This window comes from Daphnia pulex, chromosome 5 (assembly GCF_021134715.1).
Source record: "Daphnia pulex isolate KAP4 chromosome 5, ASM2113471v1".
NCBI lineage: Eukaryota > Metazoa > Arthropoda > Branchiopoda > Diplostraca > Daphniidae > Daphnia > Daphnia pulex.
This window is the reverse complement of record NC_060021.1, coordinates 4526676-4554276: the sequence shown is the minus strand read 5'-3', so window position 1 is coordinate 4554276 and position 27601 is coordinate 4526676. Positions and strand designations below refer to the sequence as shown.

At 40.8% G+C, this 27601-nt stretch overlaps 1 protein-coding gene and 1 long non-coding RNA gene across 2 annotated transcripts; one reads left to right on the top strand and one right to left on the bottom strand.

Annotated features, from left to right (window-relative positions):
* Window positions 1–8052: 8052 nt before the first annotated feature.
* LOC124194802 lies at window positions 8053–14346 on the bottom strand. The gene has a single exon (XM_046589188.1). It carries the CDS (start codon window positions 14344–14346, stop codon window positions 8053–8055), a length of 6294 nt encoding a protein of 2097 aa, XP_046445144.1.
* A 10146-nt stretch (window positions 14347–24492) lies between these two features.
* Window positions 24493–25196, top strand: LOC124193638. The gene is made up of 4 exons (XR_006874354.1): window positions 24493–24683; window positions 24746–24820; window positions 24884–24958; window positions 25018–25196. It is a non-coding gene; the product is annotated as an uncharacterized LOC124193638 (long non-coding RNA).
* Window positions 25197–27601: the final 2405 nt, after the last annotated feature.

Below are 27601 nucleotides of genomic sequence, written 5' to 3'. Positions count from 1 at the left end.
ATTATAAATTTCACCGCTAGATGCACTGCTGTACAGGAAAAAGTTACATTGCACCTTAGGTAGCAGATCTAGACCACCAGTCTGTTAAGAATGCTTCAGGAATTCATTCAACCAGATGAGTATGTATTTGAAAAATAAATTTGTTTTAATGAAACGTGATAACCAATTTTATTATTTTCAATAGTTTTGCAGGAATAAATGTAAGAGCTTGAGAAAAATACTCAATAAGAAGTTTTAAAAAACGCAGCATTCAAAAGCAGCCTAAGAAATAAGAAGAAGTATAAAAAACTAAGCAAAACATTTCTCACTTGCATCATCACAGTTATATCATAATTGTTTTTGTCAAGATTGGAACATCAATACAACTTTCTACGTAAAATGCTTTTCATGTAGGAGGATTTTGTGATATTCCTGTGATCTGTTAAGAAAACAAAATGGTGTTACATTATCGATAAATCTGGTTTGTGTTTGTGAACATAATATCACATCAGAGATTTAAAAGAAATACAATTATTTTAACAAGCACTAATGCTTAACCTGAAGATGGGCGAAAAAAGTAGCGGAAACTTCAGAATAGAACAGCTATATTTCTTTGTTGCGGCGGCTAAAACCAAACCGTTCTGATTTTTTTGTTTATCTCGACTGTTGTTTTTAGACTTTTGTGCATAGAGTACCCACCGGGTTGCCGTTGGAACTGTTTAAATTTTAAAGGATGACACAATTTAGAAAAACACGCCCGAACTTATTCGTAATACCAACGTAGAATCTGAGCTATAAGATTTTGTTTCAAATAGGGTTGGGTGGGTGGGACTGTCAAGTCTTCACTCATTTATTCTCATTTATTATACCAGCAGCTCCAAATTTTCCATGCCGCCTGGTAGGAGGAGTGGGTTGTAGCGCGTCTTCCCGCCATGATGAGTCGGATAGAGTTCTCCGGAAGGCCTCCGCTTCTGAAGCGATCCCGGATAACTTCCATGCGATCAGACGGTAGACAATTGCCTTGAAAAACAGGATCGCACGGGCATATCGTATGGCGCGCCAGTAGCCCAAAACTTAAATATTCACAGAACAAAAATGATAAATTCTATCAAAGTTAGAGGTAAACTAAGTAAAACATATAAATCGTTTACAACTTATTATTTCTTAACATAGGAATTCTTTTCAAAATTCCATTTCTTTTTGATTTAGTTCAAAATGTAACAGTTCTTCCTTCCAAGAGGAAAAAACAAATTTTGAATCAATTTTAATTTGTAAAGAAGAAGAAGAACTTATTGAAACTTGTTTTACCTAATGGCTAATACATCACATGGTAATATTAAAATCAAGGGTAGTTACTGAACTACTCCATGAAAAAGTTTAATGTAAAAGAAATGAAGAAAAATCTGATAAGTATAATAATATGAATTCTAAATCCGTTCAATTAATTTTGAAATAGCAAGAAGTTCCGACATGGGAATAAAAAAACAGGTGCAAATGACTTATCTGTAAAGAAAAGAGCCCTCCTAGCATCTAGCCCCGATTTCATATTTCAAACTACTATATTGAAAAAGTCTTCGTTAAGGCGAAAGACTAAGTGAACTAATTCATCGCGGGAACCTTATTCAGAAAAATTAGTGACTCAACCCAGTATAATATTTGGTTGCACGAAAGTTATTTAGTTTTAGTTTCAGTTACAGTTTATTGACAGTAGAACTCGGATAATCGGTGACAGCTGAATGAAGGATGCAATTAACTTGAGACTCGATTCAATTCTTCAGCCATTGTCGTGTTCCAATTTCTTATCTAGGATCTCAAAAATGGGTCCAAAAAAGTTCCATTATAATAGGGATCACCGATCAGTTCAATAAAAATTGGAAAACGGCTTTTGATGAAGCTCAAACCCAGTTGGCTTCTCGAGATGCTGAAGCCATCGCCGTTCTGCCGGTACAAATGGAACCCATTGTTACTCCTGTGCAGAGAACCAGGCACAACAGCACTACAATTCTCACATCAAATAAATCTCTCTCGTCTTCCGCAGATGCCAATATTGCGATTGCTGCTGCTCCTGTCCATGACATCCTTACATAGCTACATTTATAAATAATTTTCATTTATATTTAAGTTTCTGAAATGTAAAAATATGACTCAGCTGCTTTCTGGAAGAAAAAAAAACGTTACACAGAGAGCGTGGTAGCACTTATTCACCACGCGTTCGCCAAGTGAAAAGTCAAGGACGTTTCACTAAACTCTCTCGTCTCCCCAACACACAGAGTAAGAAATATAAATTAATTTTAAAATTTGAATTCATCCTAATCAAAAACTTATTTCGAAGACGGTTATTTCAATCGACGGAATGAAATATATTGTCACGAGAAACTAGGGCTTACGGCCGGTTCTTCGTACATGACACTCCTCATTGGGTTTCACTTGTAACTAGTGCACGAGGAACTAGGGCTCACGGCCGGTTCCTCGTACACCCCTCATTGGGTTTCCTTCCCAGCTAGAAAGGTATCAGATGTGTTAGGCCTAAACAGACATGTGTATGGCCTGGCCGTCAGGGAACCATGTAACTGTAGCAGTGTTCCTTGTGGGTTTCGGTAGTTGGTCGCTTTCCCTGAAAAAGTCGGGGAAAGTGTTCCTTCTCTCTCTCTTTCTCTCTCTCTTTCTGCTTCTAGACGTGTTTAGTTGTAGTGCTTACCAAATACACGCCTGTCAAAGTGACATTGTCACAATATCAATATCAGGAATTTTACTCCTTTTGAAAGAAAATCCACGCCCACTGATGAACCTGAATGGAATATGCGTCAAGATTCTTTGATGGTCACAGCTGCCGAAATTTATCGTGAACGAGAGCCGTCCCCCATCGCCCCAACACCCCCAATCAGCAAGGTAGAGTCCATAAACGCGATAGGCATCGTCTTTAGCACCAACTACGGCGTCAAAGACTACAGAGGAATGAGTTTCTACAGGGGAATCTGATAGAATCAGACGCTCGTCAGAAGTCTGCTCGACTTTGAATAAACGCTTGCCACAACACGCGCCAAGACACGTGTCCCTGAACACCCCTAATGATCACAGCAATTTGAAGTGTGTTATTGTGAGCATGTTATTTTCTTTAAATCAAATAGAGCTTTGTCTGAAATGGTAATCACTGTCGAAGTTATCACAAAGGCTCGGAACGTGATTGGATAAGGACAGGTAAGATAACATTTGCCTTAATTTAACACACATAACAAGAATAATAAACCCAAGAAAAAAAAGGAAGAATACATTCACAAGCTGGTGCTGAGGGTCGTCAATTAGAAGACCAGATGTGTACTAAAATCCGGCTAAGTTTTTTTATCCCAGTTACAGCGCTGGTTTTGAATACATGATTCAAGAATGCGGTTGTGCATAATGGATGGGCCTTGCACTGGTATTATTTTTGCTTACTTAGAAATAAAGAAATAAATGTCAATCATACCATGCAGACAGAATCAGGGTATTCCTAGGAATCAGGCCCCTCATATCACCCTTCACGGAAAAATGTTCTATTCATCGTGAGATCCAGCATTCTTGTATAAAGATCTAAATTCGCGTTAGATAACTTGAAGATTACGATGTTGTTGTTGATGTTGACGTTCTTGCTGTTGTTGAGGTCAGTGATGTTGTTGTTGTTGAACCGCCAGAATTGAATTTCAATAATAATACATCCAAGCACTCTGGCGGAAAGGACTTGTGCCAGAAAACCAGGGACCTCACTTGACAAATAAACGCTATGCCCAGTAATGCCCCGGTTTCCGACACCGCTTAGCCCAACGAAGAAGTTGAAAAAAAGGTAAAACCCAATTGAGGAAGCCATGTAAAACAAGTTAAAATTCCTTTTAATTAGGCAAGGCACCGCGGTCCACAACCGAGGCTGATCCCAACACCAGCAAACCGGCTCCCTAAACGAGCACCTAAAACAGTGCAAGTCTATCCGCCAAGAGTGCAAAGAGCTCGTCGCTCCAAGGAGAAAAAAACAGGTGGTAGTTTCCGCCAGACAATGGCCCAAAGCAATGTTCCAATTAGTCGCGATTGCGAAGCTTTTCCGTAACTCTGGCTACGGAACAAGTGATTGCTCCCCAAAACTTATTCGGTCCAATCACGGATGACGAGGTGGGAAACCCTCTCTTGACTCTCATACTTGAAAGTATAACACCTATGAAATTGCAAGTCCCAGTCAAGTTATAATAATTTTTTTTATTTATTTGCATTCCTTTTTTATCATCTGATTAACTGTCGTCTCTGGCTCTCTGATTTAATTAAAAATCGAGGTATGTGTGTATGTCACGATTAAAACGAAGTTAGATTTTGCTTGTAGAGCGATATATGCCGTATATTACTAGGCCAACGAGTCGAGCCCAACTGACCTCTTCACGCACAGAGAGAGGAGTGGCGATATTGCCAATTCACAGCATGTCTTTTTCACCTTATATTGGTTAAACGGAGTAGCTGATTTAAATATTAATTTGTTTTGATTTAACGTTGTAATATATCAAATGACTTAAAGTAAATATGACATCTATTTAATTGAAATCTGATGGGAGTAGCGAAAGGACACGCATAAAAGCAATCGTGCAGACTCCTACGGAAAGAGGCGACAGATCATCAAATAGGAAACACAAAAGAAAAAAAAGGACGATCAGAAGGTAGTAATACGCTTTTTCTTCAACTTGATGGTGAATTCAGCGTAAGTATTGAATTTGGGCAACGAAAAACCATAACTGATGGGCCATATCTGATGTGTTTCTTTGTATGGCGAAACAATGAACTTGTAGTGTCAACCATTACATCCATTTAGCCATGCATCCAACAGAGACATTGAAATTGTACGGGAGATTTCGTCAAAAACGAAACGACAGTCACCAACTACGATGAACTACATCCTGATGAGTTGAGAACGTCGAACCTCGCCCTTGGTTTTCAATATTTTTCGGCGTCAATTTACTAAATTGGTGTGGTCTGAACGAAGTTCAATTTTGAGAAGAACTACATTATGAAAAAGAAAAACCCACAAAGAAATTTCATTGGTTGAAATGGGATTTTTAGAATGAAATAATGTCGATGGCAATCTAGAAAGTGGGAAAATGTGCGGTTTCTTTGTAGTCGCATTCACTACCTCTTTAGCTTTTCAACATAATCATTATCACTGTTATACAGTACGATAAACCTCAAAAGGCATCTCATTTGGATACATTTTTTCTACAAAAGAAGATCAAAAATTCTCCTTTGTCAGTAAAATGATTGGTAGGACACGCCCATGACTGAAAGTGGGGTTTATAATTCTTAGACAACTGAAGACCCTCGTTTGCAATTTATCTCTTTAAGATTTCAAACTTGGTTGAAATTGAAAAGATTTCATCCCGACAAGAGTAGTGGTATTTTTTTATACAATTTGGTTAACGTGTAAAAGTGGTGGAGAAAAATTTAGAGGGCAGCTGAGGCTCATACGTTGAATTTTTTTATGGGAACATTGCATTGAGGAAAACTGGGATCGTGTCTCGATAAAGTGATGACATTAAGAATGGTGTTTTCGACATTTTCAACTTCGGGGAAACCGTGGGACAGTCAGGCAGACTTCCCATTTAGCTACGAAATAGTTTAATTTATTGTATCCGCTTCTGAGCCTAAAAGTGCCGTTGAAATACTTCTTTTTGGGTTTTAGTGCAAAGTTAATGGGCCAAATGATGTTTTGTTGGTTACAACAAGATTTGGGGATGATGATTTACATGATTTTAGCAATTGGTTTTGTGAATTTTGTGTTTTAGAACAGTGATTATTTCTTGGAGGTGCAGCATTAAGTGGGTATCAGCAACCTAATTCCACAGGAGACCACAGTGACTTGGTATACAGTGAATATTGATGTTGCACTCTGCGTATCATAAGTCAATTGAATATTTTCAGTTATTTAAGGAATGGCTTCCTACCAATGGATTATGGTAGCTTGAATGGTTGACTTGGAGTTTGGGCAGATTATTATTTCTTCAATGCATGCAAACGTTAACTGTACAATCACCAAAAAAGAAAAAAATCGTCATCGTAAAGCTGGGTTAAAGAAGCTTCTCATTATAAATAATAATTTAAAAAATAGTCTTGAAGTTAACAATCACCAATTTACAAATGCACTATTCGGTGTCCATAAAAAAACACAGAGGAAAAGGCGATTTACAGTAGACTATGGAAGACAGTTTCGTGACAAATGAAGAATAAAAGAGCAGCGCATTCAAAAAAAAACCAGGGTACGCGTAAGTCGAGTGGACTATAGCAGGAAAAGTAATTTTCAAAGATTTATTTCCCATTTCAATATCCCGTATTTTAACCCATCAGAAGAAGACTACATTCAAGAATAGGTAAGGAATATGCGACCACTGATCGAGGTCTTATAAATTTTACAGGTGGATAAACAAGCATTACAGGTGGATAAGAAAGTCACAATTGAATATTTACTATCCACTCTAAGTATTAAACGAATAAGATGAAATCTCTTCAGAGGAAAGACTGGTCGATTACAAAGCATTCATTTCATAAATTATCTCCGCTTTAACCGTTCGGGTTTCAGATTGCTTCAAGAATGGCAAACTGCATTTGGCTGCAGTGGTGCAGCCCAAATTTAAGCTTAACCCGATTAATGAATCTGTGATGGTTTTAGGAGAAATCTATGAACTATATAGGGAAGACTGGGGAGAAAATTTAGAGGATATAAGGTGGTCCTAGAGAGCCAGATGTGTTGTGTGGGAGGGAAACAAACGAAGGGAATAAGTGATGCTGCTCATAGTCATCTAGCAGCATTTACAAGAAGAATGGAACTCTATGGCGAGTACGTCGTAACGCACGCCAGCGTAATTAAAAAGGGGTCTCACAGTAAAGCAGGAACTATGAAGGGTGCTCAGTTGGATATGTTATGGTTAAAGCCACAACCATTCATCTAGGCCTGGAGCTTATCGCAGCCAAAGTAATACAAACTGAATTTACTATAGTAATCATCTGGGTGGATGAAAGACTTATTTGAGGCAGCAACAATAACTCCACCTTCGAAATAATCATTAACCCGAAGGAGAATTTTGAGATGCGACCTTCAGATGCCAATCACTTTGTCGGCATGTCAATTTAACGCAAGCGTGAAGAGAAGACACTCTATGTATCCCATGTGTGTGCTTCTCACACAGCAGGTTTTCTGCTCATGAAAATATTTGCTCAGACAGCACACTGGTGGAAGGAATACAAAAATATTTTCTGACTACGTCCCACAACAAACCAACGACCCATCACGGTTGTGATTGCGCCACCACTTTAGAGGTTTTTCCTTCCATTCCAATAACGGCACGTCGATAAACTCTTCAATATGAATGATGTTGTTTGCAACAAGATGGGTCCCACCTGTTTTTTCTAGATTTCTAGAGGCAACAATGTCGCCATGAAGTTGACTTAAAGACGAACACCGGGATTTCGATGGCTTGAATAATTGGTGTTGTTTCCGTCCTTTTCTCAGCCTGATGAATCCTAAAATCCAAACAAATTAACAGTTCTGCGAGAGGCCCCTCTCTTTCATGTATTTATGTTAGTATGTTAGGAAGGCAGATCGTATGCTTTACCCACCAAAATCAAATCAAATCGAAGATGTCACTCAGCTCAGATCTGAAAGTTTTTTAAGGTGGATATCAACAAAAGTAGAGGGTATTTATTCTTTTTTAATTATATTTGCAACACAAATTTGTTTATGTATGCCTACTCTTTCTAGATCTTCTTTCTCATGCACAAGATAATTTACTCGTGAAGTATTTTCAGAAATCAGTACATATACTGTGCGGCGGCACTAAATGCGCGTCGCTAGAGTTTTAGAGTTTAAATGAAAAATAGATTCGCCACTAAATCGCTTCAAAAGTTTTTATTGTCGACAAGACAGAGAGTGACTTTCGCCAAGTTGCCAGCAAGGCGAGATACAATTAACTGTGTCGCGAGAAAACAAATGATTAAACAAGAAAAGGATTGTGGAATACGGGCCTGAGGTATAAGGGAGGTATTAGGGGGCAAGATAAGGGACGATGGCGGGGATCATTTTGCGGAAGCCCCATCTGACCCGGCGGGGAGAATCGGGCTGTCCGTCACATTGCCGGCCCTGTTTTCAGTGGTGAAAACATCTTCTGGATCATCCGCCTCGAGTAAACAAAGTTTGTGTGCTGAACGGATGTAGCGGGTCGTTTTCGACTTGATGTCGGAAAGAGTTTTTCGGCCCTTTTTGCCAGGTACAGCGCGAGTGACTTCTACTTCGGCGGACCGGACAGCTCCATCGGCACCAGCTTCTACACGAACAATTCGACCGATTGGCCAAGTGCTTCTCTTCGGGTTGGGCATTTCCATGAGGACGACATCTCCGACAGCTAGGTTTCGCCGTGGGCGGAGCCATTTTGTCCGTTCGATTAGAGACGGGAGGTACTCGCGCATCCAGCGATTCCAGACGTGGTTGACGATCTCCTGCGCGTCCATCCACCGCCGCTTGCTGAGCAACTGCGGTTGAGCGTCGAAGTCAGAGTGCAGTTGAATGTTTGGCCGTCCATGAAGAAAATGATTAGGGGTAAGAGCGTCGACTTCGGTTGGATCGCTGCTCACCGGGGTCAATGGACGGGCGTTCAGCAAAGCTTCGACACCGGTCATGACGGTAGACAGCACCTCTTGAGTGACGACTCGCTCCTTTAATACAATTCGCATGGCGAGCTTGGCGGACTTGATCATCCGCTCCCATGACCCGCCGAAATGAGGCGAAGCGGGAGGGCTAAATCGCCATTCGATGTTTCGATCAGCCATATTTTTTGCCAACGCTTCCGGATTCCATTGAGCGATCGCATCCCGGATCTCTTGTTCGCCAGCCACTAGATTGGTTCCGTTATCGCTGTAACAGACAAGAGGAACTCCACGGCGGTCTGTAAAACGGGAAAACGCCATCATGAACGAATCGAGGTCCATGGAATCAGCCAGTTCAAGGTGGACGGCTCGACAATCCAGGCAAGTAAACATGACTCCGTACCGCTTCAGAGTCCGTCGGAGCATGGAGACGTACAACGGACCGAAGTAGTCGATTCCGACGTGAGAAAACGGCCACTGGTGTGTTTTAATTCTGCTGGCCGGCAACGGACCCATGAGTGGACACACGGGTTGGCTGTCGCGTCGCTTGCAATCGAAGCAGGGACGAATCACTCTCTTGATGGTGGCCCGTGGCTGCAGAACATGATACGTCGCCCGGAGGTTATGTAACAAACGCTCCGTTTTTGCGTGAGTCAGTCGATGGTGGAGGTCGAGAATGATCATCGTCGCCAGCTGGCTGTCGGAAGACAAGACGATGGGATGTTTTGTGTCTTCAGGGAGACAAGCATGTTGAATCCGGCCACCTACCCGGATGATTCCGGACGCATCTATAAAGGGGGTCAACGTGGCCAGCTTGGATGTGACTGGCACGGGTTTTCCTTTGCGTAAAAAACGAATCTCTACGGCAAAATGATGTTCCTGATCGACCCGAATCAATAATGTTTGGGCATCACGCAATTCCGGAGCTGTGAGCCATCGAGATAACGGGATGACACACTTTTTCAGCGAAAGAGAATGATTCCGAAGGAAGCGCAGCTGCCAGGCGACGATCCTTTTGATTTTGATGAAGTCGGAAGAACGTTGAATCAACTCGAAAATGGGATGAGGCGTCGGAACTCGAATAGAACCAATCCATTTGGCGGGTGAAACTTCCGGGTCGTCATTCGCCGGCTCGGCAATGTTCGTCGGTGGCGGCCAGGCCGTTTCAGGCATTAATAAAAAATCAGGGCCGCGAAACCAGCGATGTTGAGTGGTGAAGAAGGCAGCGGACACACCTCGGGATCCGTCGTCGGCGGGATTAAGCTCACCGGGGATGTGACGCCATTGAGTCGCTTCACTTTTATCCAGAATGTCTGTCACTCGATGGGCGACAAAGGCGTGGTATTTACACGTTTTCGAGTGTATCCATTGTAGCACTGTCTGTGAATCGCACCAATAATAAACGGCGGATGCGATCGGGCCAAGATCCTTGATGACGGTGGCACATAATTGGGCGCCGAGAACTGCGCCTTGAAGTTCCAGCCGCGGAATTGACAGTTGGCGGAGAGGAGCGACTCTTGATTTTGCCATAATCAGAGTGAGGCCAACATGGGATTCGCTGTACGACGCGCGAAGAAATACGCAAGCGGCAAATCCTAATTCTGAGGCATCCGTGAAGACGTGCAGTTGATATTCCGACGGCAGGGTCGATCGACGAAAGCATCGGGGAATCTTCAGGGTTGAGATGGCGGGAAGGTCAGCGACCCACCGCTTCCAAACATCGAGAAGGGCCTGTGGGAGCTGATCGTCCCATTCGACTCCGGATCGCCAGATATCTTGCATCAAGATTTTTGCCACCATCACGATTGGAACAAGAAATCCTAATGGATCGAAGATCGAGGCAATCTCTTGCAGGACTTGCCTCTTCGTTTTGACATCGAGTCGGGTGTTGGAGTTAAACATAAAGGCGTCGTGCTGGCAATCCCAAAGAATTCCGAGAGTGCGCTCGACGGGCAAAGGATCGGTGGTGATATCCAGCGCTCTTGCTCGATCAGCCTGATTGACAGAGGCCAACACGGGACGGGACGATGACATCCATTGCACCATATTGAATCCTCCGTGCTTGAGAAGATCAGTTACTTCCTGGCGCTGGGCGATGGCTTCAGCTTCCGTATCGGCTGAATCCAGATAATTATCTACGTAGATATTCTTCAATACTTTCTCAGCGGCTCCTGGGTATTGGGGTCCAAAGTCTTCGGCGGTCCGTCGCAGAGCATAAATGCAGCTTGTCGGTGAGGAGACAGCTCCGAAGACGTGAACGGTCATCTGAAATGTTTGTGGGTCTTCCGTGCTGCCTGGTTCTCTCCAGATAAATCGCAATAATGATTGTTGATGTTCCGGCACTTGTACCTGATGATACATTTTCTGAATGTCGCCAGAAATTGCACATGGGTGCAACCGAAAGCGCAATAATACTCCGATGAGAGAAGTAAGTAAATCCGGACCCTTGTACAGCTCTTCATTTAATGATGTGCCGCGGAAGCGCGCTGACGGATTGAAAACTACCCGAACTTTTCCGGGCTTGCTTGCCGCTGTGACTCCATGGTGCGGCAGATACCATACATGGCCGCGAGTGAAAGGAGAGTTGGGGTCGACTAGTTTTGCATGGCCGGCTGCGATGTACTCGTTGACGACGGCCGCATAACTCTTAGCAAACGCCGGATCCTTTTTGAAGCGGCGCTCCAATGACGCGAAATGACGGAAGGCGACTTCAGCGTTGTTCGGAAGATTTAATTCCGGATTCTTTAACATCAATCCGACTTCGTAGCGCTCGCCAGTGTGCCGGATGGTATCTTGGAGAATGCGAAGCGCTTTTTGATCATCGGGTGGTAGGTTTTGATGAGAAGAAAGTCCGACGCCGTACGATTCCGTTCTCCAGAACCGCTGGACAGCTTCATTTAAGAACTCGTCGGATTGTTGACGTGAAATGTGCATAACTGACATGGGCCGATAAGTTTGTCGCTTCAGCAGTGACTCTGGGACGGGACCTGCGATGCTCCATCCAAAATGAGTTAAGATTCCGTCTGGCGCTTCGGTTCCGTCGGGTGGACTGCGATGCTCCAGTACATCATGGACGCGCATAACGTCTCTGCCTATGAGGATTGTCACGTTGTTGGTGTCGATATGCGGCAGGTCCACGTCTTGAAGATAGCCCCATTCACGTTTTGTGACTGGCCATTCAATCTGCTGGGCGTTGATGTTAAGCTTGGGAACAGAAAACGCCTTTTTCACAGGAAACGATCGGCTTCCGTCTCTTGGTTGGATGTTGAACTTAACTTTCTTCATTTTGATGATCGGGTCGTCTCCATGGAACGTTCCTAGCTTTGTCATTTCTTCATCGCCGTCGAGGTCGAGCTGTTCTGAAGCGCGATCTAAAATCAAAGTCGTTTGGCTTCCTGGATCGAGGAATCCAAACGTTTCCAATGTTTTTCCGTCCGCTTCGAGGGTGACAGGTACTATTTGCATCACCGTGCATGATTCGTCGTCGTCGACGGAGACTGTCGCCACATTCAAGGGTAGCGTGACTGTCTTCTCTGGTTTTAGGATTGATTTTGGTTCGGTTGGGGTCAAGCGCGGAGCGTCATGTAACAATGAGTGATGCGGTTGACCGCAATTGTTGATGATGCATTTCTTCCGGCTTGTGCAGTCCTTGCTCATGTGTCCTTTGCTTAAGCATCGGAGACAGCATCCATTTTCTTTGATGATTTTTATTCTTTCTTCGAGCGACATTTCAACGAAAGTCTTGCACTGTCCCAGGCGGTGATCGCCTTTGCATAGGAGGCAAATAAGCTTCTTTGGAGGCGCCTCCGCTTGCTGCGCCGTCTTCGATTTTGACGATGATGATCCGCCGGAGGTCGCTGGATGCGTGACTGCGTTTATAGTCGGTGAAAAACCGGATTTGTTGTCGGGCTGCCGGCCCGGTTTTGATCCGCTTTTCGGTTTTGCTGGCGTGATTGGTGTCAGAGAAATCTGACTGTGCTTTGCCATCATTTCGCCTTTGACGAACTTGCTGAACCAGGTAGCAAAGTCTTGGAGTGTTTGCCTGACAGGGTGATTCTTCACGATTTGTCTCCCCCACCTGCTTTGTACCTCGGAAGGGAGCTTGGTTACGATGATGTCCAAAAGGCCGGATGATTTTAATTCGTGTTGGTAGCCGCCGCTTCTCAGCGAGGCTACTGCCCCATTTACAGCTTGCGAAAATTTCAATAACGCCTTGTAATCATTCGCGCTTACTCGCTGGAGCTGAATTAGGGACTGAATGTACGTCCTCGACACGATCTGGGGATGTCCGTATGTTGATTCCAGCTCTTGCAATGCCTCTTGGTACAAAGCCGGACTGCTTAACGAATCACCAAGTCCGTCTCGTATTTCGCTGGTCAGACAGCGCTTGAGAATGGCCATTTTTTGAGTCGTTGTCAGACTGGAATTATCATGAACCAAATCACGAAAAATGGCGATAAAGTCTTGCCAATTCTTCGGGTCGCCGTCAAACGGCTTGAGGTCCATCTTCGGAAGACGAAAGACGGAATGCGCCGATCCATGAATTCCTGGCGGTTGTCGATCCTCTTTGCCATTGAGATTGAACGACCAATTGTTTGCATCGCTATCTTTGTCTTGATGAGGCGCCTGATACGACTGTACTGATTCCGCGCCGATTGAAACGTCATCTTCCGTGTAAGGTGGCGGACCGGAACCTCGGTTGCCCGCGGAGGCTGGTGGTTTCTTGGGTCTTGCTCCTTGGTGCTGTCTATGTGATTCCGTGTTGTGCGCTTCTTTGTTGGTGGATGTCGCCTCATTATGTTGCGCAAAGCGCTCGTCGACGGCGGACCTAAATTTGTCCCAGTCGCTTTCTTTTTCCCGTTCGTACCGATACTTTTCAGTCTGACGGGCGAGTTTTTCTTCTTCCAGTTCTCTTTTTTGTTTTTCGATGTCGCCCCGTAAGGACTTTTCCAGCTTGATGCGGTTTGCCATTTCTGCATCCTGGGTCTGCTTCCATTGATTCATCTGTAGCCGGAGGTTTTGTAATTCTTCTGTCAATGCTGTGGTGGCGGCATTGTCTTCTTTTTCAGGACCGGCTTTTTCTTTCGCTGCCATATCTGTCTGTAGCTGTTGCAATCTTCTTTCTAAATCTTCTCTCGCCAATCTTTCGTCATCCAGCCGCTGTCTTAAATCGTCTTCGTATTCCATCTCGGACGGCAAATCGCGTATTTCGCTGATTGAAGCTGAGCCTTGGTCGTCGAAGGGATTTTCATTTTCTCGTTGCTGAAAAGCTCCAGGATGGTTAGGGTCGAGCCACGTCGTATTGCTCCGGATGCTTTGCCTGCTTCGGACGGATGGATTGCTGGGCACGGCTGAAGGTGGTCGATTGACCGTGCGGATGTATTCGTCGATACGTCCATACCAGATTGCGGTGACGTTTTCCAGCTGGATGATCCAGTCCTCGGATGGTACATGATCTAGGTCTTTCGATTGGCGGTACAAGTTGTGAGCTCTTGTGCATTCTTCCAACTGGGTGGCCAGCTCTTTTCTTAAGAACTGTAATTCGGTTCTGCTATCGCGTTCTGCCATGTGTTTTTCAATCCTTTTTGAAAGATTCGTCAGCCTTCTTTTTTCATTCGACCTAAGTTGTTTCCTCGTTCTAGCTTCAAACAATGGCGGGAAATCTTCGTGATTCTCGGTCTGATTGTCCGCGTTGCGACTTGGCGGCCTGATGTCTGCTTCCGCCATGATGAGATGAAAAAATCTTCGGAATAATGATGAACAATGGGCGATAAAAGACCAACCAAGCGCTGGACCAATGAGCCTTGCGACTTAGGACCAAGCACCCTAGGACTATTTATGCCGACTACCTAGTAGCGAGACCAACCAAGCACTGGACCAATGGACCTTACGGCCTAGGACCAAGCACCCTAGGACTACACCGACTTGGCAGATATAGAGACGCGAAATTTATTGCTCGGGGACCTCTTCGCTGATTTGAAGAATAAATTCGTCTTCCTGCTGGAGAGAGTTTGGAGATATGGCCAGCTGTTGACTACTGCTGGGCTGAACTGGGGTCTTCTTCTTTTTATCGGCTATCAGTTGACGCCAAATTCTTTTCGCTTCTTCTATCGCTGCTTTTTTCTTTTCGGCTGCGTCTCTGGCTTCTTGTTGGTTTTCCGCCAAAAAACGAGCTTCCACTTCTCTACGCTCTGCAATCTGGGCTTCTCGCTTTTCGTTCCTTCTCGCTTCGTGCCCGGCGGCTTGGACGGCCCTACTGATTGGACTGTTACGATTGCGCGGCAGTTTTGTACAATAGGCCCTGTGGCCGCTCGATTAAAGAAAAAAGGACGAGAATGTGTAATGCACAGCGATGAATAAAGAAAAGAAAAAGACGGGAGAGAGAGCAAAATTGCTAGACACGCGCGCTTCGATACGCGACTACAAAGAGACACGCGCGGGGTGTGGGGAAAAGTTTCTTGCTGGACACGAGCGGCCTGTCTGGTTTTCTACACGAGGCAAAAAAATGTCTACTGTTAGCTACTCAGGGACAAATATGCACACGGGATAATTACAGGGCCTATCAATGAACAAGCGCGAATAGTTTTTTTTTTTAACAAATTTTTCTGAAAAATATTTCTCCCTTATTTATTTGGACTGTCTAGATAATCAAATAGTTTAACTACGCCTATCGCAATTTTACAACAGGGAATGATTAAACAGGTGTAATACTTGACGAATGACTACCGAACGCGTTACGGGAAGCGTCAACGCCGTCGTGTTACAAATACTATGACAATCGGGAGCACCTTAAAAAGGTGTCGATACAAAAAGGAATAATCGGGAATACTATTTGCTTACCAGAAACGCAAAAGAACGATAAGATGCCACGGGTTTACTCGGATAACAGTTTGCGGACTGGGGGGCAAATTCGGGAAACCGCACGAGGGACGCCACGAGAAGCTCCGATTTTCTTTCAAATGCACCAGGTGTGCATCAGATTTTCACGATTTAGATTCGAGTTCGAATGCAAGGTCGATGCACCAAATGTGCGGCGGCACTAAATGCGCGTCGCTAGAGTTTTAGAGTTTAAATGAAAAATAGATTCGCCACTAAATCGCTTCAAAAGTTTTTATTGTCGACAAGACAGAGAGTGACTTTCGCCAAGTTGCCAGCAAGGCGAGATACAATTAACTGTGTCGCGAGAAAACAAATGATTAAACAAGAAAAGGATTGTGGAATACGGGCCTGAGGTATAAGGGAGGTATTAGGGGGCAAGATAAGGGACGATGGCGGGGATCATTTTGCGGAAGCCCCATCTGACCCGGCGGGGAGAATCGGGCTGTCCGTCACATATACTATGGCCTAACTACAAAGGATGCAAGAATGCTGGCATATGATTTCGTGGTTCAACAAAAACTAAACCCAACGCAACTAATTTCATCGGCCACAACGTCGAAGAATTTTTTTTAAAAAGAGTGGTATTTCCACAACAAACTTTTTCGACGCTCACAATACAGGTTTTACAACTGTTTATTCATTTAAAAAAGTAGGTTAAATTTGTTTCGTTGAGCGCGGAACTCTGGCCACAGTTTGTGTTGCAATTATTGCAAGGTGAAGAGCAATCCCACCATACTCCATCTTTCCCAGTTAAAATTTAGTTATTTATAATAATTTATTAATGTGATTTAGTGATGTATTTTATTTACAGAGTTTGCTTCAAGAATTATTTTCTGAATGGAGCTCCACTGGACACAGCAGAATCCACAAGCAATTCTGGCTGGATGACAAACATTGGTTTTGTTCATTTTATCGAACACTTTATCAGTTTATTGAACACGTTTGGCCATCTATGAACAACAAAGTTGTCCTCTATTGGATAACTAAAGCTCCCATTTATCGATAGAAGCCTTGAATCTTGAAAAGAACAATGAAATCATAATGGCCGTCTTCTTCCCAAGTCATTGTTCCAACAGACTTTAACTTCTGGACAGAAGTGTCTTCAGCCAAATGATGGAATTCTTCAACAATTTTGCAACTTCTTGGATGCGAGACAACCCTGGCAAACCAATGATAATCCTGGTTATGACAGAATCAGTTTCAGACTCTTCAGTTTGGTTTAAATTAGCAAAGGGTATTTCGCAGACATCTGGACTGGAAGATTCTTCCTCTTCAACTTGAACTTGAGACAGGGAATATGGCTAGATCGGATGGTCGTTCGTCGACATTGTTAACTAGTTCAGTGACTGAGATCGTGACTGCATCGATTATTCGATCGTCGAGTCGTCGACACCGTTTACTTGACCTGAATCCAGACATTATGTTATTATCAGTTGTTGCCAAAGGAAATGCTTTCCCTACAAGACCATCGATATCGTTGATCGTTGTTGAAGAAAGGCAGGTGGGACATATTTGTTATGTCTTGTCATGACTTTTTAGTTCATTAGTATTTTTAAATACATTTTCGACTTGGGAAACCTTCGGCCATTTCTTAATGCTGCACCAAGGGTGACCACCAGACCAGGACGTAAAAGTCATAAGCTATCTTTAAAGACACACCAACCAAGAAACGTCTAGAAGATTAACTATTATTGGCAGTTCTTGCCAGGAAAAATTCAGCTTAGAGGAGAAGGATTGCTGGAGATGAGAAGACGGCTGGACCAAGAGAAGAAAAAATCGAGAAATTAACTGCCATATCCCCTCCCCCCCCCAAAAAATGATGATAATGCTTTGTGCATTGTATGCCAAGAAACTTGGTTGGCAAGTCTTCCCGGTGAAAAATGGATAAAATGTATAAAGTAACAAAACTGGACACATAATAAGTGTGTTTCTCGTAAAAGAAGACATTAACTAAATGACTGTTCTGATCTGAATTATCATATTTATTACTTCTTTTATTGGTTTATCGACGTCAACATTTAAAAAATAAGTGTTATGTCCACATATGTGTCCAATATGTGTGTATGTCCACACACAGAATAACCCAGTTTCCGTTGTTGTAAATGTTTAACAATGACTCAATTTTATTCTCTTCACTGCCATTTGAAATACATGGAACCTTGTGTCCCGAAAGAACGGCAAATTCCCCAATATAGGGTAATATTGATTTTTTTCGATTTCCGTTTTTTTAAATGTAATGCAGCACTAATATTAAGCCACATAAATATAATTAAAATTACTCTAGATAGCAGATTGTTTACTTTTTTAAAAACTAGTAGCGACTCAACAGATCTTTCTGCAAAGAAATGAGAGAAGAAATAAAAAATGTAGGCCCATCCGAACCACTCTCTCCTACTTGTAAATGGTAAAGGAAGTTGGTAAGAAGTAAAGTTGTTTAATGTGTTCCTGGTTACATTAAAATGCACCAACTTTATTAAAAGTTGATAAAAAACAGAAGTTTTCTGTGTTATGATAATGAAACTGGATATTAAATTGACAAAAACTAATCCTTATATCAACTCATCCTATTGCCAAGTACATTAACAAATGCCCGTGTCGAACCGGATGTTCTCTCTATTTATGATAATAATTGAGTGTGACCATGTAATTTTTTTGTACCATTATATGAAGTGGTTTTTGAAGTAAAAATCAAAACAATATTTGACATGACAACAGTTATACTTCCTCAATTGTATACTCCGCGAGAATTTCCAAAAAACTGAAGACAGAAGGATAGTGTCATTCTGTCGTCGGATGGAGAAGCCACTTCTTCCAATAATGTACGAGAAGAGTGCTTCTGAACTGTGTACAGGATATTCATTACAAAATTAATTAAAAGACCTCCTTCAAGAATAACTGGTTTTCAATTGGGTGGGCAGATAAATTTAAGTGCGTCAAGATAAGCTGTCTATGATGGAGGAACAAGCTGGGGTGATCATGGTGATAACTACTGAAGATTTTGTTTCAGTTATATTTGTTTATGACAACTGGTTTTTAAAGGTGACGGAGGAAGCTATAAGAAATAGGTTTACCATACATTTGTAAAACGAAAAGTGACCGGAAATCTCTTTCTCGTTTGTTTAATGGTGATGAAGTAGGGATTAAATTGGAAATCAATCTTTAAAGTGTGAAACTTCTCATGCCAAAGAGAATCGAAGACGTCTTTATTGTGAAACACGAAAAATTCAAAATGATCTTTCATAGTAATAACACATTTGATAATATGTAATAAAGGAACGTATTAATAGTTCAAAATCTAGGTAATGGGAAAATGTAGTGCAACAGGTGTCATTTAGTTATCATGGTTTGGTTTCCCATACGAAGGGGTATCCACGGCAGTCAAAAACCCAATTCCTTCAGATAAACAACATGAAAAGGTAAGCTTATTTAATTTCAATTCGGTAACCCTTGTCATGCTCTTTACTAGTATTTGCAAATGGGAACCAGAAGAAAGATTGGATGACATATTCTTGTTTACCTGAGAAAGCCATTTATCTAGTCGTAAAGGACCTTTCTGGAATTGCTTTCTCAGTTTTTCTCTTAGTTGATATAGAGGAAACAGTCATATTTAATCGCATATTATGGTGAAATGTTCATCATTGTCGTTATTTTCTCTTACAAATCTGGCGTGAGTTTCCCTTGCCCTTTAATTTTTTAAATCTTCCGCATAGCACATAAAAGATAATACGTTGACATTACAAAAACCCTTAACATAAATTACAAAAACAAAAAACTTACGGAAAATTTGATCCAGCTCATTTGGATCTATTGCGATCTTCAGATCACTACCAATCCTTGCTTTAGTTTGCGTTTTAAAATGTAAATCCAGAAAGGGGCGTATGAATCCGTATGTATTTTACAACATTAGTACAATGCTCCTTTCTGTTTCGTTTATTTTTTCAGAAAAGCCGTCTTAACGTCATTTAGGACACTCTTGGAAAAAGGAAATGCTCCCTAAAACAAAAAATAGTCTTATAGTGAACTGTACTTAGTCTACAGCGAGCTTAGTTTTGGTGATTGGAATCCCTCTTTGTTCTCTTCGTGGCTTGAATACGAGCCTTCAAATCCTTTACGTCGTCCTTGTCAGTTTGAGATGTACTTGACTCGGATACAAAGGAAGTAGATGGTGTCCGGCGTCCAGACTTCGTTCAAAGGATTCTTGTAATTTGAGCTTTGAAAATTGTTTTGGCTTGGAAATATTTGTCTTTCCACGATTATGTTTCCCAAACCTTGTTTTGATTACATAATTTACCTCACTAACATTATTCACAAACAGTGAATACACAGTCAGGTTTTCAACATGCATAAGTTTTTATTGAAAATATGGCTCTTCTCTAGCAAGATATGGGGCAGGTGTGACTTTTCTAGTGAAGAAGTCACATTGAAAATAATTTATTCTCACTTCCTCAATACTAGAATACATAGAAGCAACAAAATTGACTCTTACACTAAACTAAATCCCTTGGACATAATCTCTGCCTATTGCCCTAATGGAAAGATATATAAACATTTGAAGAAATTGAAACATTACTGAATTCATGCATCAACAAATAGTGTCACCATAGGAGGTGAATTGTAATGGCCACTCCGGGATTCTGGATGACCTTCTACCGAATAAACGCATTAGGTAAAACTATTTCAGATTTTCTACTAAATGGTCCCATGAAAACCATAATTACTCCAAAGAACATTTATACGAACCTAAGCACCCACGACTTCACAAGCTCTTCTATTGAACTCTCGTTTACTTTAATGGATGCATCCATATATATTCCTCGTTCCGTATTTTAAATACACGTTTTGTCCTCTCTTTCATAGAAACCTCTGATCCGTACCATGAAAATACATGTAAACTAAGAAATTATCTTCTCAGACAAAATTCACAAAAATTACTAGATTAATCTAAATCATCACCGTAAAATCTTGCCGTCGCCATCACCAACAGAAAGTCATTGCGCTCATTATCTTGGCACCAGAATCAAAAAAGAAATATTGAAATGCCACAGTTTAGGATCAGAGGCGGACATAAAAAAATTAAACTATTTCGTAGCTATAAGTGGGAGGTATAACATCACTTTTAATTCTTATCAAATCATCGAGAACAGATCCCAACTTTTCTCAATGTGGTATTCCCATCACTAAAAATTTTTACATTTGAGCCACAGCTGCCCTTAAAATTTTACTCCGTCACGTTTACACGTTTAACAAATTGTAAAAAATGACCACTGCTCTCTTTGGGATGAAAACTTTTCAATTTCAACCCAGTTAATCAGGGATAAGTTGTACACTAGGGTCATACGTGGTTTAAAAATGACAAACCTTGCCAAGTCTGTCATGTTTGTGCCCTTCCAATCCTTTTGCGAAGAAAGCATAAAAAAGTTTTTCATCCACTTTTTTCAAATATGATGCCAAAGGATCCTGTCCGAAAGTTGAAAAGGGTGGCGAATGCGACGAAAAAGAAATCGCCCACTATACCACCTTTCTGAATTGTCTTTGACATAATTTTATTCTAAATTCTATTGTTGCTGCAGAAACCCAATGAAATTTCTTTTTTTTAATAATCTAGTTTTTCTCAAAATTGAACTGTTTTTAACCCATCCAAAATTAGGAAAAAGACGCAGAAGAATATTGAAAACGAAATTAATGTAGGACTTCTCATTTCACCAGGACGAAGTTCATCGTAAAACTTACAGTTGGTTACCTTCTTTTAGTTTCTGTGGATTAAAACTTCTGTACAATTTAAATCTCCCTGTGGTCAGTTCTGTAGAGGTTTACAGTTAAGGAAAAGGACACAACAAGTTCATTATGTTACCAATAAAAAAAAAACACATCAGCTATGGTCCATCAGTTATGGTAGTTCGTTGCTCCAATTCAATGTTTACGTTGAACTCACCATGAAGTTGAAAAAAGAGGTTCCTCGCTTCCTGTCTGGTTCATTATCTTTCTTTGTTTCCAGTATTTGAAAATTTTGTTTTCAAAGTTTAGAAATTTATTCTATTCCATAGAATTTTTCATGCTGATCTCAGCGGTATAAACTAAATACTAAGTATTTATTATTACTTGGTTTGAATAATAATCCCCGCTTAATCCAAATAGCCCCCCTCGCCATATTTGTCCCTAAAAAGAATCCCTAAAAGAAATTATGTTGGCAGACGATTCAACAAAGGGTCTAAAATGTCGGTGTTTAAAGTTTTTCTATTTTTAAAATAAATGTATTTATATTTATTTAAAATTAATGCGGTAAAATTCATCAGATTTCAAATTAACAAATGAAATGTTTACTTTCAGGCATTTGATATTCTACATCTTTAAAATAATACAAATTATTTTTCCATCAGTAAGTCAAAAAAATATGCAGTGAATTGGCAACGTCGCCCCCTCCCTTAGTTAGTGTAGCATGGACTACTCTAACTAAAGGACGGGACTTTTCGGCGTTTCCTATGTCAATCAAATAAATTTTTTTCCGGAAAAATCGGAATCAGAATTTAAAAATAACTTTTAAATTACCTCATATTCCTATACCTAAAATTAATTTTTACAGAGATATTTCAATTTGTTTTACTACAAATTTGAAATAGGGGAATACACCGGTGCCATCTGGTAACCAAACCTTTTTTAAGCTCTTGTAAGTTTGCAAGCGTGGATACCCAGAAAAAGAAAAAGCACTCTCTTTTCTCTATTCCGTTTGAGAGCTGTCTAACTCTCTTTTACTTTTGTAGCTTATATTAGCAAGAACTTAGAGTGCTTGGTTGCTAGATGGCACCGGCGTTTCCCCCTTTTAACCATAATGTTCAAATTATTATCAAATTATCTTTTTAATTATTTTATTTCACTAAGATGTGTATACATGGTTGGAATAAGCGTATAAATTGAAGGTTTTTATATTTTGTTAAAATGAAAACACCCTACCCGACTAGCTTTAACACGACGAGATATGCAAAGAGTCCCGTCCTCTTGTTAGAATAGTCTATGAGTGTAGAGGCGAAAGCTGCAGATTTCCTATCCTTCTCCCGGGCAAGAGCCAATGAGAAGAAAAACGGAGGGTACTGCTTCGCCCTTTGACGTTTGGTATTGCCACCTAGTTACATGGGAAGAAGGGAAGGAAAGAATAATGGCAGTGTTGTGAAACTTTTGGTGTCTAAAGCTTTGCTGTCAAATGACAACGGTTAGCATATTTTTACTTAACAATTATGGAATAAAATGGTTTTGAGTGTTCACAATGGAGTTTTTATTTATTGTCCCAAAGTTCTTGCACTGCGCTATTTGTTGGCTGGGTCAAAACTAGCTGTCTTTTTGTTTATCAACAAATACAACTTTCTCTTGTTCGACAAAATTTAAGAAATTTTCTCAGAATAATATAAATTAATTCTTATCTTCTTTCTTATGTTATGTTTTTAAACAGGACGAGCAATTTTACAAAAAATGTGCTGCATTTCTCCAAATGGGGCAGAAGGAATTCCACATGGCCCTGCAAAAATGGATGTCAAGCTTGAAATCTATGGAAGGGTTTCCTTGACAAAGAGATACACCGGTATAGCAAAAAACTCAACCTGTCTCAAATGGTGGATACAACTTTATAAAAAAAAATCGTTGGATAATAACATGTTTTTAGTTTTTAAGAAGGAGCGTTGGACATCAGCGATGTCGAGAGTTGCCTATACAAGCCTTGGCGGCGTCAATTCTAGCGGAAGCCCATCAGTGTTTCAAAGACTGAACAGAGAAGCCTGAGCAAGGATAAATTGAAGGCCCAAGAAAGTGCCCTGATAAGACAGACTAAAGTAGAGTTTTTTTTATATAGTTTCTTTTTTTGTGTTGTTTCTGTGGATCATTCCTCATTTTTTTCATCATTTCTGTCTTAGAATTTATACCTTATTCTTTCCATCTGGCTTACGGTAGTTGTATCCCGATTCACCAACCTAACTTCTCAGCTGGATGCCAATGCTGAAACAGGCACAAACGCAAACTGCCGTTTTAGCTGTCCGACCTGTCATACCTCAGCCGCGAGCTCTCATTCACGACGATTAGGCCAACTAGCCGACATCCGTTCAATCAGAATCCCGCGGTCAAGATCTTGGAATCTGAATCAACCAAGAATTGGATGTGGAAGGAGATACTCCAACAACGGGACACAATTTAGTGGAACAATCCTTGGGAAGTTCTTAAAACAACAAACACATTCAAACAAAGGTGGATGAATCCATCGGTGAACTGAGCGACCATGAATTCTTTTGTGATGAACTAATTGAAGTAGAAGAAGCAATCATATTGCCCATTGTTGGTTGCACCGAATCCATATATATATCTCGGAACTATTGACCAATTCCTCGGCAACCCCGGATAACAAAAACGCGATATCCGATTTTGGCCGAACGGATGTTTGAGTCAAACAATGATCTATCAAAACTGACACGCAAGTAAAAGATGAATAGACAGAAGAAAATTCCAGATCTATTTTTGACATCCTGCTGCAGGAGACCATCGGAGTGATGGTAGGCTATGCGTTCCCTGGCTTGAAAAAGAAAAAGGAGACAAAGGAATCCTTTGTCCAGTAAAACATCGGCGAATGTGTTGCAACGTGTCAGCGCTTTGCTGTCAATTTTCACGGACGTAAATAAGAGGAATTGCCCTCACTTACACTCCACTGGAGCAGGTTCTCTTGGCTTAATATTCGCTTTAAAATCGTGGCTGAAAAAGCACGTGATTCCGAAAGCCAAGAAGACCCAAGAAAGACTCAATTTTTAGTTTCGATTTTATATTTTTCAACATTCCATTTATTGTTGTGTAATATATTCATGGGAGAAAAAGATCAGGAATATAATATAGCTTGAATACAAAAAAACAAATTAGAACAACAGACGCGCGATTTTTTCAATTTGCGGGTATTACATCATCTTTAAGATAAATTGACCTTTCTATTAGATTTATATATATTCGGCTGTTCCGGCGAGAAAACTTTTAGTTGGATTATTGCCACTTGGCAACGTTTTGGTTTAAGTCAAATTCTCTTTCTTATATTTCCCGTACTCTTTCTCCATTGTCTTGTCTGCTATTTAATGGAAGTCTAAAACCACGCGAGTGACACTTCTCATTTTGTTATCTCGGAACATAATTCTACTCTGTGTGTGTTCTAAACTTCTGTCAATCAGGTACGATAATGTGAAATCATGTATGCAACTCTTTCTTAACTAGTTTGTATTTCCCTATTCAGTTTTATATTGATTTGACTGTCTGTCAGTCTATGCATAATCTGTCCAGTGAGTGTTTTGGCTACCCAACTCATCTGGTAATTATTCTATTCTTCGATTATTGCAAGTTTACTTTATGCTCATGTTTCCCCTTTCTTAAGGTCTTGCTCTTTTGCACATTTATCTGTGGTTTATGGTCTGGGTGGCATCTCAGCATTCTACTCGTGCCATCCCAGGTATTAATTCCTATAGTTTCATTCCGTGCTTTATTGTTAACACCTTTATTATCCTGCAGATACCACTGGTCAATCCCCTTTGTAATTCATACTCATTTCGTGTAAGAATTGTCATCATAATATACCACGTAAAGTAACAAGGCTCCTTACAAGCATAGCGTCGAAACATCGGCAGTTTAAAAATGCAATTAATTAATTATCTGTTAATTTCTATTAAGAAAACATTTTTGTGTCAAAACCCTAGATAATTTTTGATTGAACCCTTTAAATATTGATTACTTTGTCATTTTTTTATTCCAGCAGTTATTGTTTACTTTCTAACGATCTTCAAACGCCAGATGGCGAAGTTGTACCCTCATTTTTTTCTGATTGGCTCTCACACGGACAGGGATAGGGAATTTGGTCACACCTCTCGCCCTCATGGCAGCAGTGGAAGAAAGTCTACAGACTTAACCATAAAGTAGGCATTGGTAGAGGGCAGTTGGGTTTGACTCTTTGGTAGTGATGTTACGTTAACTTTGTCGGAAATCGTGAACAGTACGTTAACGGATGGCTTTGGGGTCCGTTAATTTAAGATAACGTATTCAATAACGTAACGTTTATAAATTTTCATGTGTTATTTTTAACTTAATTTTTTTCTTGAAAATGCAACGCTGTTAAAATTTTTTGCTTATGTTTGCTGTAAAATTTTGAAAATTCTACACTTCAGCGTACACATTATGTAGTCTGCTAGACATTTAGAACTAGAAACGTGCTTTCGAAAGAACTAAAATATTCTCCAAAAGATGAAGAAGCGTAAGATGTCCAATAACAACGAACATTCACGCTCATCATTATGATTTTAGCAGTTGACTACATTGAATTGGAGCTATTGGACTATTTTAAATTCGGAAATTATAGCTTCGAACTGTTGACAACAACCATGCAGCCATGCAAGACGTCATAAATTGTTAAAAGGACAATGTGGAGTGGTTTCCCTTTTTGAAGAATTTGGCATGCATTTGGGTAGGAATCGTGCGAATCGTACAACAGGAGCCACATTGGCCGCCAAGGGTTTTTGGGTTTTTCTTAAACAAAGATCTTTTAAGGTATCTTCCAGTCTTCTTTTCTCCCTTGTTATTCAGATTTTCTCTTTATTATTTGAACAACGAAATATCCAATGCTTAATTATCAATTTTAACTCGCGAAGAAACTATTCGCTTCGTAACTGATAGTGATAACTGGAATAAAACTAAGAATGTGAGTTGAATTCGAAAATTTTATATAGCTAGTATTTTAATAAAATAACGGTGAAAATGAGGTAAAACGTTAACAACGTTCACAAAAAATGACGTGAAAATTAAAAAAACAACGTTAACGGACGGTTAATCTAACGTAAAAAGTGAATCTCCGTTAACGTATTGGATAACGCTAAAGTTTTAAAAATAAACTAACGTAACATCACTACTCTTTTTTCTAGCAAATACATGGCGTATATCGCTCTAGAAGAATAACCAAATTTAATTCTCATCGTGACGTACATCAATACAAGATTGTGAATTAAATCAGAGAGCCAGAGATGAGAATTAATGAAATGTTTTAGGTGATGATGGTAAGAATTTGCACGTGGGCACTAAAAGCGCGTGGATTTAGCGTCTGTCTATCATATTGCGTGCAGGCTAATGGCGCTAGCAGTATCTTCTCCTGTAATCACCCGAAAACAAGTTTAAAAAGTAGCCCGACCTCCAAGTTTCAGCGCCGTTAGCTACCAGCCGGAAAAATCAGTCGGTGGCCTCATTTCACTTATCGAGACACTGGCCTGTTGATATTTCACCAAAAATAAACGTAACCAGAAAGCCGTTGAAAAACAAACTGAAGAAATACAACCACTTTATAGAAAAAGAATTGAAATATTTATAATTTATTAAAAAAGACTTAAAAGAATTAAAATTGAAGAAAGCAAAGGGAAAAAAATCACTAGAATGACATTATTGAGTATTCCTACCCAATTTGCAGATTTGCTCGTGATTGGCGGAATTGTTGTTGGCAATGTACAAATCGATGGTGGGCGTAAATCAAAAGTGGTGAGGTGTACTCTCGCCACAGAGTCCTCCATGCAAACGTCGCAAAACCACTGCTAACATTTTTCGTTCAGCATAGGAGCAAGGTTACGTGACACGTCGACCCATTTGTCGTGAAACCATCTGCTGAAGTCGCCACACTTGATGGAAAAGAGATGGGCGAGAACGCTGTTGCAAATTGCGGCATCTCACATTTTTGCAATTAACATTTTGTTCTCTGCCGTCTGTCTAGCGGAGTTGGAGTTTGTGGTAAAGCCAAAGTAATAAAAGACAAAAAGGGGAATTGAAATTAAATGAAAAAATAAAATTCCAAAAGGGAAAAAATAAATGCCATCAACCCAAAGTCGCCCGACGGCACCTGCTACAACAGGTGTGTCCGAAGACAGTCCATTGGAGACATCCTCTCATCGTTGACCGCCACGTGAAGGTAGGCAACAGCCGGCGGGCGCACACCGTAGAGTGGCAAGTTTTCCCTGATGGCGGCCAGCAAATCGGCGGGTGAAACAATCGTATCGTACTTCAGCCACTTATTGTTGGTGTTGTGGAAACAGTGACAGAAGAAGTATAAACTGTTGGCAGGTAT